Here is a 23529-nt window from a genome sequence, read left to right on the forward strand (position 1 = left end):
CAGTCACTCAGTCAGTCCAGTCAACAACTAGGCACGTTCGTCATAACGTACATCAGCATCCATGACACCCCAACGTCCCGTTTGTCGATCTATACCTTCATTGCGTCGTCCCTTTGGGGGTGTTTTCCCATCCATGTTAATATTGACAATATAGCGGACCACACTACTGAAAGTATCGCCCACCGGATCTCAGCCCGAGTCAGCCCTTCTTCTCTTCTCTGCACCTTTCTACTCAGCTACCTCGGCTTACATCCAGGGTGACCTGAACGGTGAACCACGGTTGTGTGTGCTTTTTTAACATTGCAACAATCTTATGAGCCCTAGTTACCGACACAAGAGCGACCCAAGTACCAGGGTGACCAAGATATAGCAAACTTCACAAACCCATACATACATAGTATTTAAGAAATTACCGGAGAAAAAGAAGGAGACGCTGGCAACCAGAAAATAACACCTTGATCTTGATCTTCGTATAGCCTCACCGCTGTATGATCTAGTCTTCTAAGGATATCCCCTCTAGGTAGTTGTCAGTACTTCTTCATCTAGACAGTCGCGTCGCTTCTGCCGTCGATCCACTTGCTTGGCCTCAGCAAAGCCCGCTGACTGGGTCTGCAAGGTTTTTCTTGCAATCAAGTCGCATAGACGTCGTTCCCACCCCCGGAGTCGGCAGAGGCTATCCGTTACATATCGGCAAAGCGTAGCGAACGTCTGCTACCGCCGGCCCGACTCGTGGCGCTTGAGACGTTGTGTGACTAGCTGGTTGTCGAGTCCCGGTGCCAGGTGGTTCTAGGGTTCTAGACGCGTTTGTGTGTGTGCGTGTGTGCCCGCTCGCAAACTACGTCCTCCCCACAGCACAGCTAGAACCAGACACAACGAGGCGAATTACTTCCACAATAAACTTCTTCCAACCCTTTGGTACCAACCTGGTCCTTGTCCCCAACTTCGCGTTAGCGTCTCCACCAAGGCTATTCGCACAGACGCTATTCTGTCAGGTCGTCCTATCTTTCGACGTCTCCGATTAAAAGTAGTCCATTCACCCGCCACCAAGCGCAAGCCCTCTTCTTTCCGCTCGGTCCCCCTCCGAGCCTGGTACTGTCTAGAGTTGCGAATATCTAGCAAACAACCCCTGGACATTCGTGCTACCGGTCTCGTGTCTTGTCCTGGTCGATTCCTGGCTCTAGTTTTTCACTATGAGCTCCGAGACGTCGCAACACACGTCTGTCAATGGCGTCGTGATGCGGGACCATCTACAGCAGCCGGTCGAGCGAGTGACTGACCAGTTGGAAATCCCTTCGCTAGACGACCGCGCATATCGCGTTATACGTCTCCCGAATAAATTAGAGGCGCTATTGGTTCATGATCCCGAAACAGACAAGGCCAGTGCAGCTCTCGATGTCAATGTCGGTAACTTTAGCGATGAAGATGATATGCCAGGCATGGCCCATGCCGTGGAACATGTAGGTCTTTCTGTTGAGTTGGGACTGCGAAGCTTTTAGCTGATAAAATACTTTCTAGCTTTTATTCATGGGCACTAAGAAGTATCCGGTAGAGAACGCATACAACGTATACCTCTCTTCACATTCAGGAAGCTCGAATGCTTATACCGGAGCTACTTCGACCAACTACTTTTTCGACATTGCCGCCAAGCCAAGCAACGGCGAAGAACCCTCTGAGACAAATTTGTCCCCTCTGTATGGCGGTCTAGATCGATTTGCTCAGTTTTTCATCGAGCCCCTATTCCTATCGTCAACACTAGAACGTGAGCTACGTGCCGTCGACTCTGAGAATAAGAAGAATCTGCAGAGCGATCAATGGCGTCTTAATCAACTAGAAAAGTCTCTGTCTAACCCCAAGCATCCTTACTGCCACTTCTCGACAGGAAGCTTCGAGGTACTCAAAACGCTACCCGAATCTAAAGGCATAGACGTACGACAAAAGTTCATCGATTTTCATGCAAAGCATTACTCAGCCAACCGGATGAAGCTATGTGTCTTGGGTCGAGAACCGCTTGATGTCCTTGAAAAATGGGTGGTCGAGCTGTTTTCTGATGTGCCGAATAAGAATCTTCCTCAGAATCGCTGGGAAACCGAAGTACCGTTTGCGAAGGAGCATCTGTCGATGCAATGTTTTGCCAAGCCAGTCATGGACTCGAGAGAACTGAATCTGTATTTCCCATTCCTTGACGAGGAGCTCCTTTTCGAGACGCAACCGAGCCGATACATTAGCCACCTGATTGGTCACGAGGGTCCCGGCAGCATAATGGCGTACCTGAAATCCAGAGGATGGGCGAACTCATTGAGTGCTGGTGCATACCAAATATGTCCGGGTACTCCCGGCATTTTCGACTGCCAGATACGGTTGACGAAGGAGGTGAGAAAAATAGTATAACACGCTTGGGAGATTTATCCGCTAACACACTGATCTAGGGCTTGAAACATTACCAAGAGGTCGTCAAAGTCTTCTTCCAATACGTATCGCTTCTCAAGCAAACGCAGCCGCAGGAGTGGATATTCGAAGAGCAGAAGGGTATGGCGGATGTTGACTTCAAGTTTAAGCAAAAGACTCCAGCAAGCCGCTTTACGAGCAAGATATGCGCCATCATGCAAAGACCATTGCCTCGAGAATGGCTACTCAGCGGACAAAGTCGCCTACGGAAATTCGACCCTGAGGCCATTGTTAAAGGGGTACAACTCCTACGACCCGACAACTTCAGAATGACCATTGTGTCTCGAGATTTCCCTGGAAATTGGGACCAGAAAGAACAATGGTACGGCACAGAATATAAGGCCGAGAAGATCCCCGAGGAATTCCTGGCCGAAATTTCCAAGGCGCTGAACTCTGCGAAAGAGGAACGTCTTCCAGCTCTCCACCTTCCTCATAAGAACCAATTTATTCCGACCAAGCTAGAAGTAGAAAAGAAAGAAGTTGAACGACCAGCTCTAGCACCGCGAGTAATCCGAAACGACGAAATAGTACGGACATGGTATAAGAAGGATGATACATTCTGGGTCCCGAAGGCGAATTTGATTGTCAGTGTCAAGAACCCGATTATCTTCGCATCGGCAGAAAATTCGGTCAAGTCGAAGCTATTTACAGACCTAGTAAGAGATGCACTAGAGGAATATTCATACGATGCCGAGCTTGCTGGGTTGCAGTATAACGTTAGTCTCGACTCTAGGGGTTTGTTCGTCGAGGTTTCCGGTTACAACGATAAGTTGCCGGTATTACTGGAACAGGTTCTCATTACGATGCGAGATCTCGAGGTTAAGGACGAACGATTTGAAATCATTAAAGAGAGATTGACTCGTGGCTATAAAAACTGTGAATTGCAACAGCCATTTACCCAAATCGGCGACTATGTGTCATGGCTCACGTCCGAGCACGATTTCGTCGTGGAGCAATTAGTGAACGAATTACCTGGAATTACAGCCGAGGGTATTAGGCATTTTTACAATCAAATCATGTCGCAACTACATATTGAGGCTTATGTACATGGAAATGTATACAAGGAGGATGCTCTCAAGTTAACCGACATGATTGAAAAGATACTGAAGCCTCGCGTCCTTGCAAAGGAAGAGTGGACTATCATTCGATCATTGAATTTTCCTGCGGGATCAAACTTCCTTTTCCAGAAAACATTGAAGGACCCTGCCAACGTCAACCACTGCGTTGAGTACTACCTTCACATAGGCGACAAGGGAGATCGATTAGTCCGCGCCAAGACACAACTTCTGGACCAAATCATCCACGAACCGGCTTTCGATCAGCTCCGGACCAAGGAGCAGCTTGGTTATGTGGTCTTCAGCGGCCTGCGAAGTTCTGCCACAACTTATGGGTTCCGCTTCATCATACAGAGCGAACGTACCTCAGAATACCTCGAATCTCGTATCGATTCCTTCCTTACTACACAGACTACCTCGCTTGAGAATATGAGCGATGCAGACTTCGAAAGCCACAAGAGAAGTGTGATCATTCGACGTCTGGAGAAATTGAAGAATTTGGACCAGGAGACCGGACGGCACTGGGCACAGATAAATAATGAATATTATGACTTTGAAGCAGGTATAGTGCAATATTATCCCTAGACTTTTCGAGTACGCTGACTAACAATTCCTACAGCCCAGCGAGATGCGGCCCAAGTAAAGCAACTTACAAAACCAGAGATGGTAAAGTTCTACGCAACCTACATCAAACCTACGTCACCGACAAGAGCAAAATTGGTAGTACAGCTCATCGCACAAGGTGTCGGATCCAAGGCAAAAGAAGCCGAGGAAACCAGCAACGGAGACACAACGGCAGTTTGGTCAAACGGTACAGAACCAGTCTTGATTCAGAACGTAAGGGATTACAAGGCAAGACTGTCGGTGACGGCAGGGGCTCGCCCGATTAGGGATCTCGGTGAATTTGAAGAGATAGACTCTAAGCTTTGAGCAAATGGCAAGAGGAAGCGTTTGGTAGATGTTAGAACGCAAAGAATTATACCCTTTTGTTTGCATAATACATTATAGCATGTTTTTAATTATTGATTGAGGACGTCTCTGTGGTGTGTTTCGGGGTGAATATCGAATTGTTGAAAATCTATAGGAATAAACGGCCGTGAGAATATAACTGGTCTTAACGGAAAAGTCGGGAGGCTGGTAACATTGTCTCATAGGTGAATCTTTTGCTGACTTAGGTCTCCTATAGAAGACTTTCTAGGGTACTTAGGTACCTAAGAAAAAGAAGGTTGGGACTATTTCCGTCCTAGCTTCAGCGTTTGCGCAGCCTACAATTGGCAGAATTCGTAAGGCTTGCCTTCCCGAGGGTTGAAATTTTCGGTACCTATGCTGTACCTGCTAACTAAACGCACTTCCCCTCTACGGGATGCAAATTTCATAATATCATACATCATTTATACGACGCTGTATCCACATTTGGTCGATTTTTTCATCTATTCTCACTTTTAGGGCGTCATTTTTTGGGCTGAAGTGCACAAATCGCCAAGATCATGTAGGTACCCAGGTGATTGTACCTGGATCAATTATACCTAACCCAAATCCCTTTCATCCCTTCAATGTTTTTAAATAAACAATGAATGCTTCAATCAATCAATAATCCGATTTCACATGTTGTGCTTACTTATGTACGTACTCATGTACGTACCTCAGAATCATTTATGTACACTCTAGTGCTGGTGACTTGTCAAACAGGTGGGTACATGTACATACCTACATACATGCATGTATGCTACATGTATGTACTTTGGACCTTAAGGCTGGCAGAATAGGCAACCACAGGTGTAGGTAAGGTACTTCCAATTCTGTTCGGCGCTATGCACATACGTCGGGTGCCTTCCCTCGTTTTTTTTTTTTTAGGTACATCCACTCGCTAAGTTTTCAATGTGTACGGCGGTCGCGCCTGCTGTTTACCTTCGTACCTACCTAGCGTAAGTATCCACCCTAGTGCACTTTTATTTTTTCAACCCACTGCGCCGAACCCCAAATTATTCACGTCAACGCTGAACATACCTAACTTGTGGCGCATCAGTTTGCTTGTATTGGTCCCTCATCCCATGAAGAGTCCCCATTCACCTGAATAAAAAAAAAAAAAGGGAATAACTTGGACTACATCTTCTAAGCAAAAATCAAAGGAACCCCGAAGATTCCAGCGGTTGGACAACGGGGCCAGCTTATAAAGAGATTTTAACGGGCACAGATTATCATAATTAATTTGTGTCAGACACGTACCGCATACCGCATACAGCAAGCATACCGCCGCATTTCACTGTGCACTCAGCTTTTCCCACCTACCTAACATATGTAATAATTAGAAGGTGTACCACCAATGACCTGGTCACCTTTTGCAAGCGGAAACAAACAACCAGTAATTATTCGGCGGACCGCGTAAGATCCCTTTCACAATACATATCTCTACACGAACGTCTTGCCTATAATCACGCCTTTTAACTATCGCCGACTTTTCTTTTCTCAGAGCTGCTCAAAAGGCAGCTCGCCGCCAAAACGTCTTCCTCAAAGAAAAGAAAGATTTCTACCCGCCAATCCGCCGCTAAAGACGAGAGCTTAGATCGCAGCACTTCCCCGGACACGCCTATCCAATCCTGCGAACAAGATACCGATCTTAATTATTCATTCTCCGCGTCCTCCGATAACCTTGCCTGCCCCGGAACAGACTCTATCCCTCCGGCTTCGAGTCTCCCCCCTCGATTGCAGACCAACACGAGCTCACTCGGTTACGCCGACTACACATCCTCCGCTGCCAGCTCTCCATCGGGCGCCTACGCTGATCTGACCATAAATAGTGACCGTGGTGCTGACACCCCAGCGCCCGAGCTGGGTCCTGGTGCTGCCGGCTTATACCCTCCTGGCAGAGCCAACTCGCCTTTCACCAAAACTACTCATCACCGTGCTGTTATGGGCGGCGCGGCCGACTTCCCCGACAGAGCATCGTCCCCTCTAAAACGCCGTGCTTCTAGTATGGACCCCGATACCGTAGAACAAGACGCAACCGAAGACGTAGATATGATCACAGCACCAGCCTCGGACACATCCCCAGATCCTTCTGGTGGGGCTACAGGAGCTGATAACTCCGCGACTAGTGTGGATTCTACAACAGAAAGCCAAGATAATATGCAGACAGAGAAGTCGGAAGAGAAGACAGAAGAACCAATACAGATGATGGACGTGTCGCCAGGTAATGTCGCAAATTGAAAGAAAAATCATAATGGTGGCAGCTGACCAACTGACTACGTGCAGTGCACCAGCCACCAGCCTCGATAGAAGCCCACGTGAAAGCCATCGAAGCACTTGTGGAAGAACAGAGCGCCCAATCACTTAAAGAGGGTCAAGAGTGTTTCTTAGTCTCAAAAACCTGGCTGGCTAAAGTACCATACAAGTCGTCATCGAAGCACGCCTCCGAGGAATTGACCTTAATACCACCTGTTGATAATTCGGACATAATTGAAGAGGTCATAACTGACCCATGCGTTGGTGAGACGGTTGATATTCTGAAGAGGAAGTTTGTACGGTTGAAGCAGGGTTATGATTCAGAACAATTCACGGCTTTCCCTCGATCTGCCTGGGATCTACTTATGCAATGGCCCGGATTAAAGGAGGATCAGTTGCCTATTCAGCGCTTCGCCCATGCCACAAAGGATGATGGTACGAACGTCATGTGGGAATGGCACCCACCTGTGCTCACTATATACCGACTCTGGTCTGCAATTAGCGAGTTGCCCGTTGATGCAGCCTTGAAGGCCAATAATCCACCGCCGCCGAGGCTCGTCCGCAGTCGTTCGACGAAGTTCCAGACTTTTCTGAAGCAAGCAAAGAGGGTAACACAAATAGATCTGCCGCAGAGGGTTCGAGCTTGGAGTGTGCTAAGCCCACCAATTTCCGAGAATAATACAGAGCCTCAGCCCTGGAAACACCTTTTATTGGATGTGGAATCATTTTTGGCTCTTGAGAGAGGTGGAGAAAGAGATCTCGTTGATTTTAGCGACCAGACAACCCATCAAAACGCGAAGACAGTCAAGACACTCAGTTTTTTTAGCATCTCGCAAGACCAGGCAATTGTTCTAGATCCACATGAGAGTGGTAACAATTGGACATCAACTTTAACGACTACTCAATCCCGTACCGCATTGCCTTCCAGAGGCAGCGCCGCCAACCTTGTTACTCAAAAGAACAACACCACTAAAAGCGGTCGGACTAGTCCAGTATATTCTAAGCCATTAACACGTGGTCGAGCCAAGGGATCCGACCGAGTCGCCGGTTGTGTTGGATTAGCTAATCTAGGTAATACTTGTTATATGAACGCCGCCATTCAATGCGTAAGAAGCGTCGAGGAGTTAACAAAATACTTCCTTGTGGGAGAATGGAAGAGGGAACTCAACAGAGAAAACGTTCTCTCCCACAATGGTGACGTGGCCGCGGCCTATGCCCATTTATTGGAAGATATTTACAAGGATTCAGCACCACTTTCCGTGAGCCCCAGGCAATTTAAGACAACAATTGGGCGATATTCGGCTGGGTTCTCTGGTTATGGCCAACAAGATACCCAAGAGTTTCTTGGCTTCTTATTAGACGGTCTGCAGGAAGATCTTAGCAGGATCAAAAAGAAGCCATATATCGAAAAGCCAGATTCTACCGATGAGATGGTCAACGATCCCAATGCCATTCGCGCAATGGCAGAAAAAGTCTGGGATATAACTAAAAAGCGTGACGATTCCGTCATTGCCGACCTTTTCACCGGTCTGTACAAGTCGACACTCGTTTGTCCAGAATGCGGGAAAGTCAGCATTACGTTCGACCCATTTAACAATTTGACCCTGCCTCTACCTGTGGAAAACAAATGGACTTTCACCATTATATTTTGTCCACTGAATGACCGGCCGATTAATATCAGAGTTGAGCTAGACAAACATGCCAGCATCAAAGCTCTCAAGGAGTTTTTGTCTGCTAAGACAGGCGTACCAGCCGAGCGCTTGTTCGGCGCAGAAGAATGGAGCGGAAAATTCTACAAGTTCTACTCTGATCTTGCCTCTGTTTCCGAGGAAATTGCCGACAGGGATCATGTTTGGTTCTTTGAGTTGGAAGCCAAACCCACCAACTACGGTGGCAAGGCACCAAAACCACAAAAATATGGTGTAACAGTTAGGTCATTAGTTGACGAAGAGGAACACAACTCTTCAGCATCGTGGGATGATGAACAAGCCAGGAAGTTACTTGTTCCGGTCTTTCACCGGGTTGTGTTACCTAAGAAGACAGCTTACCACTCGATCAAATTCGAGAGGGCATGCGTTCCGCACTTCATTATTGTCTCACCCGAAGAGGCTCGAAGTGAAGACGCCATTCGCCGCAAGATATTAGAAAAAGTAGCGACGTTCACGACACGCGATATTTTCTCACGTGAGGAGTCCGATGGGTCTGACAGCACGGAACCCGAAATGATAGGGTTAGGCGGTTCGGACGCTGGATCATCTAACGAAGGCCGAGTCGTTGCCCAGTCTGTTAAAGGCGAGGATGACATGGTCGATGTGCAGATGAACGACGCTAGTGACGACAAAGGTCCTAACGGAAGGTATGTCCCACAACCCCTTCAGTGGTCTAGAGATAGTATACTAATTGATTTTCAGCAAATCCTCCTCTAGACAACCATACTACAACAAAAGACCCTCGTGGGTGGACACCAACAAATTCTTACCCCCCCAAATACAGAACTTGTTTGACTTGTCCTATACTTCGGAACCGGGCGCCTGGCTACCAACCGGTATGAACGCTGGTAGCGAGGACAGGCAGTACCCAAGACTCTCGACTAGAGCTCCAATCGACTCTCCGTCGTCAGAAGATCTCGACAATGCGACAAACGGCACAGCCTCAAACGAGGAGTCTAGCTCAGATGAGTCGCCTCAGCGAAGTTCAGAACAAGCTCTTACGCGGATGAATGAGGAAAGTGACGAAGAAAACATAAATCCAGTTACTAAGGTACGCAGACGGTGCAATTTCAGACTCAACCCCCGCGACTTTCGTCTCAATAAGAAACATTGCTCTTCTACTACGCCTAAACTAACACATAAACAGTCCACAATGCAAAACCAAAGACAGGGTAAACCAGCCAAGTATAAGGGTAAGAACGGACGCGGCCAGAAGCACTCTAAACAACCTAAATCCTACGGGAAGGGTAGCAAGAAGAAACTCCGCCAACAACAACGTCAGAATAAAGAGAGAGAACAAAACCTGGACGCCCAGTACGCTTTCAACACTAACGACACCGGCCCCGATGGAGGTCCCTTAATCCGACTTAAAGAGGCTCTCGTTGTTGACTGGTCTGAGGATGCCTACTTCCGCGTTTTCGGTGAATCCAATGGCAAAGATCCAAACGGTGTACCTGTTACTCTATTTTCGACATGGGGACAAGACTATTGTGAGACCCTACCTGACCCCGAACTGGAGAAGGCCCAGGCGGCGCGAACTAAGAGGCGCAAACACGGCACATCCCTCGAGGCATGTCTTGACGAATTCGAAAGAGAGGAAGTTTTATCTGAACAGGATATGTGGTATTGTCCCCGCTGCAAGGAACATCGACGCGCTACCAAGAAGTTCGACCTATGGAAAACGCCAGATATCTTAATTATCCACCTAAAGCGATTTAGCTCCAGTGGCTTTAGGAGAGATAAATTGGAGGTTTTAGTGGACTATCCCCTCGAAAACTTAGATATCACTTCCCGGGTGCTTCAAAAGGAAGATGGTAAGCTGGAAGTCTACGATCTTATCGGAGTTGACCTCCACTGGGGTGGCTTAGGCGGTGGTCATTACACCGCCCATGCGAAGAACTTCGTAGACGGCCAATGGTACACATATAACGGTATGGTTTTCTTACCTGGGATATGCATTGCATATTCGCTAACACTTTTAGATTCCTCGGTGCACCATGTCGCTCCTAACAGGATCGTTGAATCAGCTGCGTACTTGTTATTCTACCGCAGACGATCCGATAAGCCCCTTGGCGGTCCTCGGTTCCAGCGGATATTGGACAGTTTTTCTGAGTCCGAGTCTGACGACGAATTGCCACAATCGGGGGAAGGTCAGCGTCTCGGCGAAGGCTCCTCCCGGATTGGGTCGTCGAGCGCACCACAAGGAGTAAAAGCTACTCGCCTGCCAGGAAAGGCTGGTGGTAATTCAACCATGGATTTAGTCCTTGCCAACCCAACTAACGACTGGAAGGGAGCCAATAACATCAATGGTGTCACCGGGAATTCTACTCGAGGTATCCACCAGAGCATTGAAGAAGACGAAGGTATCGACCTAACCGAAGACCAAGTGCGATCAGACGGCTTCCAACCACTTACAAACAGCAATTCTTGGAGCTTTAACAAACTGGTCAGCGAAGCCGGTACTGATACCGAGAATGTCCCCGAGGAGAGTCCTTTTGATTCCGGCGCTGCTTCGGACGAGGCCCAGCATGATTCATCTGGCGACGAACGATTGCATAGTCCGCGCATTCTCGACTTTGACTCAAGCCCCGAGCCCAAGTATCCAGGCATGTCTTCTTATGAATTACCACCCCAAGCCGGGACAAACCAGAATTCTTTCAACGAGCCATCATATTCTGAGTATCGTAACGGAATAACGGAAGATGATAGTAACCAGATCTGGGATCAGAATCAGAAAATTCACGCAATTCCACCTGACGGGGAAATTGACGCGCCATCTGAAGATGCGGCGGAAATCCACCTAGATGATGATGATAAGATCAAACTAGGATAGTTACCACATCTTTACCTAGGTATAAAGCATCATTTGCCAGCAGGAGAACGCATTAGATAAGAATGGGAACATGCTTTCCAAGTCGGGACCATTTCTGCTCTCGTCTATTTGCAGGACTTTCGATACCTGTGAGATTAGATGGTGAGCAGGAAGTTCATCGACTGCCACGCATATTTCGAACAATACTGAAGTATGCATCCACACACACTGATGCGTGGCATGGCAAACAGCGGCATCTGGAGCGGTATGCGTCATGGCTCCATGGTGGATACACCGCAAGACATGAACGTAGGCCGTGACCTATGAGATACGACCGACGATGCATTACGATGACGATAAGGACAGGTAGATACGCAAAAAGGAGAGAAGGAATATATGAAACTCGCCTTTTTTGGCTGAATCCTAGTTCGATCGGTATGATGGGTGAGAGGGTTTGGAGGGCGGATTATGCATTGCATCACCTTCGGTCGCACTTGGTCATCGCCCATTGGTATTGGTAGTTCTACCGGTGTCTCGTGGGGATACGATACAGTGTGAATAGACTGGCTTGCATTTATTCGTTTTTGTGCTAGTACTGTTGTGACGTGATGTGATGTGATGCTGGCCTTGCGTTGGCAATGTTGATTCAGAGAAAACTAGCGTGCCTTCGTTGTGATTCATATGAAGGGTCTTTGGGTGTAGTCATAACATGCATTTTTGTTGCAAGTAGCTCGGTGTAATTGTGCTAAGCTAGCACGTAGATGACCGGAGTAGGCGGAGTTGGCTAGAAGAAACAGTCGGTAGTTAGGCCTTGCGGGTAGCGAGTATTGACCATGTTATGTACCTAGGTCGGTGATTCAGGTGTGAGGACTACTATCCGGACGAAGCATCGTGCGCTATATCCCTGCCTACCTAGCCTACAAGGTACCCGGGTAGGTACCTATAAGACCACAATCTGCCAACGCCCGAAGAATCGTTTCTCCGGACATAGCAGACCTACGTATCTGTGTTATGGATGTTCTTCACCAGTGTATGAGCTTCATCTCTAGGCCAAAATTGTGTATATCATTATTATGCTATCGACTATAACACATATCTAGCTAGAAAGTAAAAATAAGAGGCTTAGGTCACCGAAGAACAGCTACCTAGGTAGGCATGATAGCGCCAGGGTTGTTCATATGCGGTCCCCCTCTTCCTGCAGCCACTCGGCGGCCTCACATGACACCTTTACCGAAGACGGAGTAGATTCACAGTTCACTAGCCATAGCGAGTTGATATTCGTATCAAGTTCATGCACGACTACCTAGGTGTATACTTGTGGTAAACTAGCCGCGCTTCGGACATTGCTGCGCTCGTAAGTATACAACGAATGAGTCCGAAAAATAGTCCTGCGTCTCGATCTATGACAAACGGATTGCTAGAACCTTACAAATGATAATTGGTCCCGACGATGTGAAGCGAGGAGTCTTCTCCGTGTGAAGTCGTATTGTATATTCCCCAGGCTGGATTGGACCCGATGCGAGCGATGCGAGCAACTTTCGTGAAGATACCTGGATGGAAGTTTAGATATTCTTCGCGGCCAAATAGCTGCCTCTAATACAATTCGGACCATGTGGTACCCACTAGCCGGACGAGGTCCGAAGTGCCTCCGCGTTTGGATTAGAAAAGTGTAAACTTAGGTTGATCTTGGAAGAACGAAGGGGAATTCTAAAACTAGCGACTCGCTGTATACCGAAGAAATGCATGGTCGTATTGGAGGCTTGCTTTATTCGGAGGCTCATAGACGGACGATAAGCTCGAAAACACATGGCGAATCGGACTCTCGACCCACTGCTGGTAAATTCTCCGAGCAAACACTTCTAGACTTACATATTCGGGACAAGCTATTTCTCGAGCAATTTTCTCAATTTCCGACATTTGCGCTTGGTCTTCATCAGAAGTTCCCATTCAGGAGACACGACACGTCAGCTTACCTGGAATCTTCAATCTCATAATAGTATATCGAAATATATGTGGTATACATCGTTAGGCAACAGGGGTTGTTCCCGGCGGAGTCTTGAGATCTGTGTTCTCGGTGCGTAGGAACGACTGGACCCTTTGCATCGGTCTAGTGTCTCTTTTCAGACCTATTCCCAGCTGTGGTAGCCGATCACATTCGCGGGAGTAGGAATACGACTCTGATCACACGATGTTCGCCGGCGTGCTGGTGCCTCAGACTGAGACAAATATAGAAAACCACATTGATGAATGGACGAGCGTAGGACGATTGGTACAAGATGACGACAATCGGTTGTACTAGGTAGAAGCCTTGCCAGCGTCGGTGATATTCTTGGCTGCGGAGGGCTTGTCAGGGCAACGAGGCAACCAAAATGTGGATATAGGTGGACATAGGTAGGTGTGTACGGGATATTCCGCTGCTACGTAAAATGCAGGTCTGGACCCCAAAAGGGGGTTGGATCGGACGGCAATGTGAGGAGAAAGCAGAGTCATGCTTTTTGCAACCGTATGCGGCAAGCATATATCTACATTTCTCTACGCTAACTTCGCCAGGGGGCTTGATAAGAAATGTGGCTGCAGTCAAGCCCTCGGAAATTTCGGTGATCCGAGAAGAGGTTTCATCGCGTTTTGTGTAGATACCTGCGTATCTTGAGTGTTTAGAAAAAGGTATGGTGGGAGATGCAGTATCATAGTAAGGCTCAAGGCTGAGCATGACTGAGGCGGTGAAAGACGGTCAAGATTTTCTTTTATTGAAGTTTGTTGACGTTTAGAAAATCGGCATCACATGTGTAATTTTTAGATATAGAAGGTGTGTTGTCTCAACGTTTCGACAAGGCTTAGCATCTGGACTATAGACCACCATCGCCGCTTGTCAAAGCAAGCCCCATTCGTAGAAGTTGGCACAAATAACGCATTTTCTCGGGAGAAACAGGGGAATGGGTCGTGTACGGACATTGAAGGCTACTGGTTCGGTATAAAATAAATTATACTCTTACCACGTTGTCTTGGCTGTTCGTGAAACCTGGGGAAGGTGTACCGACCGGAACGACCCTGGTGTTTTAACACACGATGACAGATGACATGTAATAATACCACTCATGATCTGATCCAGGTATATTGGAGGAAATGCGAGTTACGAGCATCGGGATGGCCTTCAGACTAAGCTTGCGTGTACCGAACGGTGATAATTCGAAGGCAGCCAGCCATCTCGGATCCGGATAGGCCAGATAGGTTTAGATCTCGCCTTTGCTTAGCCTTGCTGCTTCGTCAATCGCGTCACATTCCGGCGATCCGGTCGCAGCCCCCAGACCAGATAAGAAGGTAAGTAATGAAAGACGGAGCCTTTGCGATCCATAGACATTCGAGAGCCGCGCATACATCCACCTACGTAGACCGAGACAGGCAGGTTAGGAGGGGATAGGAATGGATGGAATGGACGTATGAGAGCAGAGAAGTGGAAAGAAAGTAGAGATCTTCTCGAACACTTGCAGCACTTTTTTTAAGCTTGGGTCAGGGATGCAGGGACAAAGAAGACAACGGAGAATAGATCCGACAGCCTCGATTTGTGTGATGTTTTGCGTGGGTGGGGTCTAGTATAAAAGTATAAAAGTATAAAATAAACCGACAGATCTCTTTTCTCTTTAGTTTTAGTCACAATTGTCCTAATTTGTAAGAGGAAGGTCCTTAGAACCTGGAAAGACCGGGCGGTACAGTTGCCCTTTAGGGGCGACACAGCCGAATATGACTAATACATATATCATGTTTTCGAAGTTAAAAAGGGGTGCTAATGGTGCTAATAGTGCTAGACTGGGGGTACTAAATTCTGTAAGTGCGCCGGGGTAGTACCTGTCGACAGAATTCAGGGACCCGGAAGGAAGACTTGAGATTAAATGCTTGTATAATTCAAACGGGGTATTGCGTCGAACCAAAAGCAAGGATAAGGTACATCTAGATACCTAAGCTTCGTAGACGGGTACTTACGATGAGTCCAACAGCTTGGCAGGATTCGAGGCTTAATTTGAAGGATACCTGCCTACACAACTCCAGTCTCTTCCTTCACGTATTAACCTACATGTACATACATAACCTAGCCACATAGCTATACATATGTAGCTCAATCCATCATTCTAATAATATGTTTATAAAGGAAAGCGCGCTTATTTCAACTCCTCATTTATTTAGAGTATTGTATATAGCATGCTAGAATAACGCGTGCAATGTGCAAAATCGCAAAATCGCAAAACGACCATTGCTTTTGGAAAGACAATTCTTGATTCGCTCAAGGCGTAGGTAGATAGATACCTAGGTAGTTTTCCTGTGGAAAGGCCGGCAAATTAGATTTGTGCGACTGTACGTACATAAGTAATACATGACTACGTAGCCGTACTTATGTACATCCGTTATTTCATGGCAACGGTTGAAAATCTATCATGACTTGCTTGACTTGCTTAATTAAGTAAACTCGACGGACTTATAAACTCTTGTAGTAGACGATGAGTCATTTGCGGGTACTATACTGTCAAGATTCGTCTCTAAACTACAGTAGTAACTATTGTAGACCGGCTTCCTTTCCATTCTTGGGGTTTCTTGAACATCCTAATCGTGATAATCGTGAAAACTTCAGCTGTCATGAATTGTAATAGGATAAGAAAACAAAAGTACCCGGACCGACACAGAGTCTCCCGGACCTCCCGCTTACGCCTGAACCCTTGCCAGCTGAGTGATAAGGCCAATCAGGGACATGAGACTCGTTCGCATCGGTTCGTTCGTAGATTGGTTTGATGACGATGATGAATATGTGTTTGTAATGACATCGATATCGCCTGGTCGAACAATAAGAGTAATCTAAACCACGTTAGAATTGACGGAATTGATCTTCGCAGGCTGCGTAGGTTGCGAACTGCACAAGCAGACGAGGTAGATGAGTTGATAGATGATCATCCAAAAGACTCCGAGCTAAAAAGGCAAGAAAAGTAAAAAAGGTGCACCCTGTATCATCGCGCACGTACCTACAATATGTACGTATGTACCTTGCCTACCCTGCCAGCCTGCTTGGGTACGAACATACTTGATGTACTTCCGAGGTTCACGAATTTCGGTGGTGCATGGACTAGCCCATCATTGGTTGGATGAATCCACCTTTCCCGCTTTTCCCACTTTCCCACATTTCCTTCCTTTTCCCTTCTACTTCTAAGACTGTTCGCTACAGGCTTCCATAAGCCTTCTGGAAGCCTTCGAAGCCGGCTAGAAGCCCTTCCATGGTTGCCCATCCAGGCAGGGGGCACCCGGGCCACCACGCAGGGAACTGGCTATCACAACCACTCACATCCACTCCTTCCCTGAAGCTTGTCGATTTTTAGCGGACTTTGCTTACGATGCTCGCATGGTACCAAAAGACGTAAGCTGGACCTGAGTCGCTCCTCGATAGCTGACTGGACGGCAGCTCCGAGGGCCTATCGCGAAGGTTGGGACTTTTTATTCGCACATGTATTCACCACTTTCACCATCAATTTCGCCATCATCCTCATTATTGGTTATGATAATCGCATCCATTATTAACAAAACCATTAGCAGATAAAATATATGAAAGCTCCAAATTTACCAATTACTTTAACCATCAGCCGCACGGACCAGAGAACAATCTACTACCCGTATAGTGTACCTTATCCTAGGCTTATAAGGTAAGGTAATAAAAAGCAGCGCGCGCCTACATCTATCGGATGGATATACATGTACAAATACGTGTACCACTAGTACGGGATATACGGGCGTGCCTACAACTTTTTATGTACAGAACTCTGAAGAGGGCAGGTCGATGGGGGGTCAAGCAACCAATACGTACCATATCTACAGTAAAAACTCAATCTGGGTCGGGAAGGTACCTATCATGGTAAGAGGGGTACGACGGGACTTGTACACTTACAGCTACCAACGAGCGCTATCTGTACCGTCTGTACCATGGCTCCGCGTACCTAAGTAGCGTGTCTTCCCTGGCACGTATCGTACGTGCGAACTTTTCCCAGGCGGGCTGGCGGGCCAGGGCTGTTCTTGCTCGAAATTGATGAGATGCAAGTGGCATGTCAATCCGCACACGATGGCAATGATTGACGGCCCCCAACTCGGTCGCGTCTCCAAAAGCGCATTTTCGACCCAAGACTTTGATGCAGATGCGACCAATATCTTGAAACCAACCATAATCACAACTACGACGGCATTTTCCATATACATACATACATCATCATTGAGCCTATAAGCTATTTCGTTATCTTTATCTCTTATTTCTATAGGCACATCATAACGTCTAGTCTTAACCCTACGGCCTACATTAAATTCCCCCCTCCTACATCCATGTTATGTTCCTTCTCCGTGGTAAAAAAACGACATTGTAATTCCTATGAGCGCACAAGAGACTTACACAAGATTGGGTTGCTGCAACATTAAACCTACCACCCCCATATACTTAAGATACATACTACCCAGGTTTAGGTACTTACCAACCACCCTGACGGGACCCGTTCCATTACGCCTACGATCCTCCTACTGGGATTCTTTAACTTTAATACATGTACCTCCATAAATACTACGGTACAACAGATGTACTCAGATGCTCAGATGTAGGAGGTGGGCCTCGAATTCCAAGCAAGCACCTTTTCACTGCCGTCGCACTAAAAATGACACCCGATTAATCGCAAACTTCGCCTGTTCCCCTTCTTTTTCTCCCTCCTATTGTACAATCCATTTTGGGAGATTTTAGTCTCTACACCCTTTTTTTTTTTCTTCTCTCTATTCCCACTACTCGGTCTTCCTGGCCATCGTTTTGTAACATTCGATTACTTCCAAATACTTGCCGTCCCGCCCCTGCTTTTATTTTATTTCATTTTGGCCGAAACGTCACCTTCGGTCTGACTGTACAGTACTCCTTAACACCATTTCGTCCATTCATCGGTAGCCCTTGTGTTGCCTAGGTTCCAGCCTTCATTATCAGTCTAGAGTGTGTGTACCTAGTATCGAAAATTAGGACCAAGTCGACGACGAGTTATCTTGACCCGATCACCACGGCAAACCCTTCTCCACGACGCACAGAAACCAGAACAAATCCACCATAAGGCAACCTGAGAGGCCAGTTGGTCGCAGTCGCAGACGTTACGAAACACATTGTCTTTCCCTTTCGAGTGTAACGTCGTTCCCTTCCAGAAACTCACAGTCAGTGTGAGGCGCGACCAACCTTTTCCAGTTTCCCATCCCATCCATACACCTTCGACTATTCGCACGCTTATGTGCGTCTTCGCTTGTCCCGAGTCCCATGTTACTAATCCGTTTCATCGCTTCTCGACGTCTTCCTTCGACGCTGCGTAGCCAATAACTACAGCGCAATTCCTTGGTCGCATGCGCTCTTTCGCCTTCCGGATTCTTTGGATGGTTGTCCTTAAAGTGTGACCTAATTTGAGTAACTAGCCTGTCGAGGCACCCCCCGAGTCTTCAGTGCGACCTCTGCTCGTCAATCATCATTCTTGCCGTCGCACATACGATATACTAGAACGGCCGCGAGCTAAGACACTGTTTAACTATTATTTGCGGCTCAATTGACTGCTTCTTTTCATATAATTGCTCGCTATTGCAGTCAATCTCAGTTGCGACGACATACTACCTCGGCGGAAGTGCTCCGGTCGCCAGACTGGATGCCATAACCCGTCGTGATGGATAGTGCAACATGTAATGTGATCTACGTTGATCGTAACGTGTTCGAAGACCGATCACTTGGGTCTGAGAGCACGGAGCTTCCGGAGTCTGGCGAGCTTCGAGATAATTTGGGGCTCTTGCTAGACGCTTTTGGCGATGGTTAGTACTGGGTAAATTCGACTCTAAGGGCGGTAACTAATATTTGTCCTAGTCCACGTGTGCACGAGCGGTGCTGCATGCATTGCTAAATTATTTCACCTTCATGATACCTCCATGGTAGGGCTCAAACCGACTCTTGTATTAATCGACACACCGCACGATGAACAAGTATTAAACTCGCTATCACCCGAACGGGATCACTCACCTTGCTCCGATGTTTCGCGGAACGACCAGAAAGACGGTTATTTAGAGGGAGAACTCTATGGATTGAAATTACTCGAACGAATTGTCTACGAAACTCACTTAAGGAGCCTTTCGAGATTAGTTGTACCTATTCCCATCATCAGTTTCCCCTTGCTGCGTAGCCCGCCCGCGAACGATGGCGCGAACGACGACCCAATTCAAGCCGATTATGCCAATTACCTCTCACAAATGCCGGATACGACCAGCAAATCTTTAACCAATCGTGCCCTGCTAAGGAAATGCTTGGATTCTGGTGCTGTGGATGTAATGGCTAGTCCATTACATATCAAAACCCTAACAACGCTCGAAGTCCATGCGTATCGGGCCCACAAAGAGGCTGCTAGGGAACAGCAAGCAGCGCTAGAGGTTCGAAGAGGCCGTAAGCGATCATGGGTGGGCGTGCATGAGGATAAGCCATACTCATACCTTAGAGAGGCCATGGTATCTGGGTTGATGAAGGGGATCTGCCAATCTGGTGCCGAAACTGAAGACCGTATCGGGAGTGTAAAAATCAACGTCCCGTCTGAGATACGAGCGGAAATTGCAGATGCCGTAGGCAAGTGGCACTTCTGTGCCCACGATTTTCATGACGATTCTCTCCTTATCGCAGCCGTCCTCATGTTTAAGCACGCTTTAACCATGCCGGAACTAGAACATTGGCGAATATCAACTGGTAAATGAATCTAGCTTATCACCTACTACCCTGCCTTGACTAACATGACTTTCAAATTTAGATCAGCTCACAACCTTTCTTGTTGCAACACGGGCAGCTTATAATACCTTCGTACCTTATCATAATTTTCGTCATGCTGTCGATGTCCTCCAGGCAACTTTTAATTTTCTCGTTCAAATAGGCGCCTTGCCACCATATCCTTACACACCCGGGTCTTCCGCGACGTCTACGGAGAAATCTCCACTCGCAACTCTACTTAAGCCTTTCGAAGCATTAACCCTCCTCATAGGGGCGATAGGTCATGATGTTGGCCATCCCGGCGTGAATAATGGATTCCTGGTTGTACTTAACGCGCCATTAGCGCAACTATATAACGACCGATCTGTACTTGAATCCTTCCACTGTGCCGCCTATTCACAAATACTTCGAAGGCATTGGCCTAAGGTCTTCGAGGATAAAAAGATGCGTACTCTTATGATTAGTTCGATTCTAGCGACAGATATGGGCCTTCACTTCGATTATATGAAGAAACTCGGCGACCTTCAAGAGAAGTTGAACGATAAAGATGGCTCAGTTGACGGCTGGAATGGGCGTATGATTGAAGAGCAAACTGCATTTCTGTGCTCTTTACTAATCAAATGTGCTGATATCAGTAATGTTGTATGTGGCACAATTACCCAGTGTTCAACTCAAATCAGTAAGATAGACTAATGAAAACAACAGGCACGAAAATACGAAGCGGCTCTTCAATGGATGTATATCCTTTGTGATGAATTTTCGAGGCAGGCTACAATGGAGAATGACATCGGCATTCAATCTTCTCTTATCGCTCCGCCAAAGAAGGACTTTCTGTCACTAGCTCGGGCTCAGTTGGGATTCATGAATATGTTCGCCATCCCTTTATTTCAAGGAGTTGCCGACATTCTTCCCGGGATGCGGTATACCGTCGCCGAGCTCGAGATCAATAAGGCGCTTTTCGAAAGAACTTTGGATGCAATTCCAGAGATGGAGGAAGACCGAAGGAAACGGTTGACGGAAGGCGTACTCTCACCTCGTTCCCTAAGCTTAGCTATTCAACCAGACGATGTTGGAAACTTCCCGGTAGACCCGACAAAATGTGATTTGGCCCCGAATCATGCGCAATTAAAGCAATCCGGTTCATCGCCGCCCGATCAGCCATATCACATCCCCAGCATTCCGGGAGAATATAAAGAGATAAATGGAATATCTATGGGCTTCGATAGTGTCTCGGAATTCGCGGCGAGTGATCCATTCAACATGAATGAAACGGAGAACCGAGTGGTTGGTCATAATGGGAAACAGCGTTGTAGCGAAACAACGGATGGAAGCAATTCAGTACCGCCAGGAGATTGGCAGTCACAGGCCACTAGTGCTACTACAGGCAAGATGCCTCTATCGCCGAGTACTCAAGGTACTAGCATCGTCAGCCAAGAATCTCTCGAACGCCCATGTAGTGTTCCCGTGGCGATAGTCACGGGGCCCGAGTCCGTCACGAATTGCCGCGTGCCAGCACCAATGACGAGCTTTGATTCGGGTCATTCCGAAGAGGATTCCAACGGGACTACCCTTAAACCGGATATCCCACTTAAGAAGAAGCCTAGCCGGTTTAGAATGAACGTCTCAACCTTCTTCCGAAGGAACAAGGGCGCCAGTTCGCCATCATCCGGCGGCTCCTAAATCATTCAATAAAACAAGTCAACAATCAAGACGATACGAGGCATGGTACAACATGACTATACAAGTCAAACGATTTAGAAGCACCAGCACGCGCTTATGACTTTACGCATATAGTCAACCAAAAGCTTGCACATGCTAGAGCCGAAATTGCAACCATCAAACACGTTGCTCGAGGCGCTCATACACAAACGTTAGTACCCGTTCGTCACACGTATATACTGTATACTAGTGAGGCATGAGAAGGAAGTGATGTTTAAAGTTCTGATGGATTACCAAAAGTTTCAAAGGAGTGGCTGGAGAATGGGATAACCTAATAGGGAAGGAAACCAAGAAGGCCGCGGAATCATATCACCAAAGATGCATGCATGGCGTTTGGGAAAACGGTCTGGTGTGGGATTAGGGCATGCAGCCTCCAAACAGGGGAGAAAGCGTGCGCGTAGGATAGGTCAAACGGCGGAGTTTACGTTCTTGGGTGACAACTATATAGGTATTTGATGAGAGGCGCCTTAACGGCTTAAGGAGGCTCTTGGAAATAAATACGAGGCGGATGCTCGAGGTAATTCTCGACGACACCTCTTTTCATCCGATGCATGAAATGGAACAGTCCTCCTAGTTATCACATATTTGGTTGTTATAGAGCCGTAGTATACTATGTGTAAAAGTAGATATGTAGGTGGTAAAGAGGGAGAAAAGGAAAAACAAGTTAAAGAAGTAAAAAGAAGACTCGACCCAAACCTCAACGTGCGATTTGGATGATAGTACTAATCTGTCAGTCTAGCATACAATAGTAGATGGATTACCTATAGATATCTTCTGAGATGATCTATATCTAGAAACGTACAGATGGTTATATGCAGCTATCCGGCTCTTAGTTTTGAACTGCATCCTTTGCAGCCACGAGCGGCGCGGCATTGACGATTGTGTACATGAATAGCGTCATTTTTGTTGCATGTTATCACCAGGGTTGCTGCCGTCTCGTAACCGCCAGAGGCGCGGGTTGGTTCTACGGGATGAGACTTACAGGGTGTGGTGGAGCAAAGGGAGGATGTAGGCTACCAGAAGCTAGTGGGTGTGCGTCCCTGCTGGCTGACATCATAGGCGTCGGTCTATTCTAGATTGAGAACTTCGAACTTTTCGGCAATGTTTTGATACGAAGAGTGAGGGTATATGAGGGAAATGAAATTTGTTGAAGGTTCGGAAATAGTTCATAACGAGGCTTTGAAATAGTTAAGATGAGGGTTACGATGAAGGTGTTCGTGAGAAAAAAGAAGGAAAATGAAACAGCTAAAACTTAGGCAAATGAAAGTTCGTGATAGGCGGCAACCCGCATTGAATTTGGAGAGTTTGTCCTACCTAAAATCCTGAGAGTTCAGGCCATACATCTGGTTGTGTGACCCCAAAACTAGGTACTTATTACCTATCACAACTACGTAAATCCATGAATACTTTCAACCTACTATAAAATATTTATGGGCTTACAAACATTCGGTACTCAATTAAGGTAAACATTTCGCATTTTTCGTTGTTAAAATACCCATAAGTTAATTTAGTAACTCCAAAGGGTCCTCCCATATTTGTGCCTTTAAGAAATGATTTTTTAGTCAGTCGGTACCTAAGTGGAAGATAATAAATATGTTGACGCAACCTATCAGTAGCTGGTCAAGGGTTCCCCAGCTTTCAACTGTTGACCAGTACCGTGACACCGAACTGAACGTGGGTCCTGTAGCTGTTGGAAAGCGATAGACGGCAAGCGGAACTTAGACCCCCACCACCTGCTGCACCCATCCAACTTAAAAAATCCAACCTAGTAGCCGACAGCCCAGCACCTTTCCACCC

The 23529-nt window shown here is 47.0% G+C and overlaps 2 protein-coding genes across 2 annotated transcripts; both read left to right on the forward strand.

The window, feature by feature from the left end:
• Positions 1 to 1190: 1190 nt before the first annotated feature.
• Positions 1191 to 11264, forward strand: F4822DRAFT_424169 (ubiquitin carboxyl-terminal hydrolase-like protein; the record flags this gene model as incomplete). The annotated part of the gene is made up of 9 exons (XM_051460097.1): positions 1191 to 1457; positions 1516 to 2370; positions 2427 to 4062; positions 4120 to 4398; positions 5971 to 6690; positions 6753 to 9078; positions 9134 to 9482; positions 9579 to 10362; positions 10414 to 11264. The coding sequence occupies 9 exons, from the start codon at positions 1191 to 1193 to the stop codon at positions 11262 to 11264; spliced, it is 8067 nt and encodes a 2688-aa protein (XP_051319480.1).
• A 7448-nt stretch (positions 11265 to 18712) lies between these two features.
• F4822DRAFT_21705 (HD-domain/PDEase-like protein) lies at positions 18713 to 22156 on the forward strand. Its single transcript, XM_051453938.1, has 4 exons — positions 18713 to 19079; positions 19132 to 19995; positions 20057 to 20655; positions 20719 to 22156. Exons 1-4 carry the CDS (start codon positions 18938 to 18940, stop codon positions 21691 to 21693), a joined length of 2580 nt encoding a protein of 859 aa, XP_051319481.1. The 5' UTR covers positions 18713 to 18937; the 3' UTR covers positions 21694 to 22156.
• The last annotated feature ends 1373 nt before the right edge of the window (positions 22157 to 23529 follow it).

The sequence above is a fragment of the Hypoxylon trugodes genome, assembly GCF_022578975.1.
Source record: "Hypoxylon trugodes strain CBS 135444 unplaced genomic scaffold F4822scaffold_1, whole genome shotgun sequence".
Lineage (NCBI taxonomy): Eukaryota > Fungi > Ascomycota > Sordariomycetes > Xylariales > Hypoxylaceae > Hypoxylon > Hypoxylon trugodes.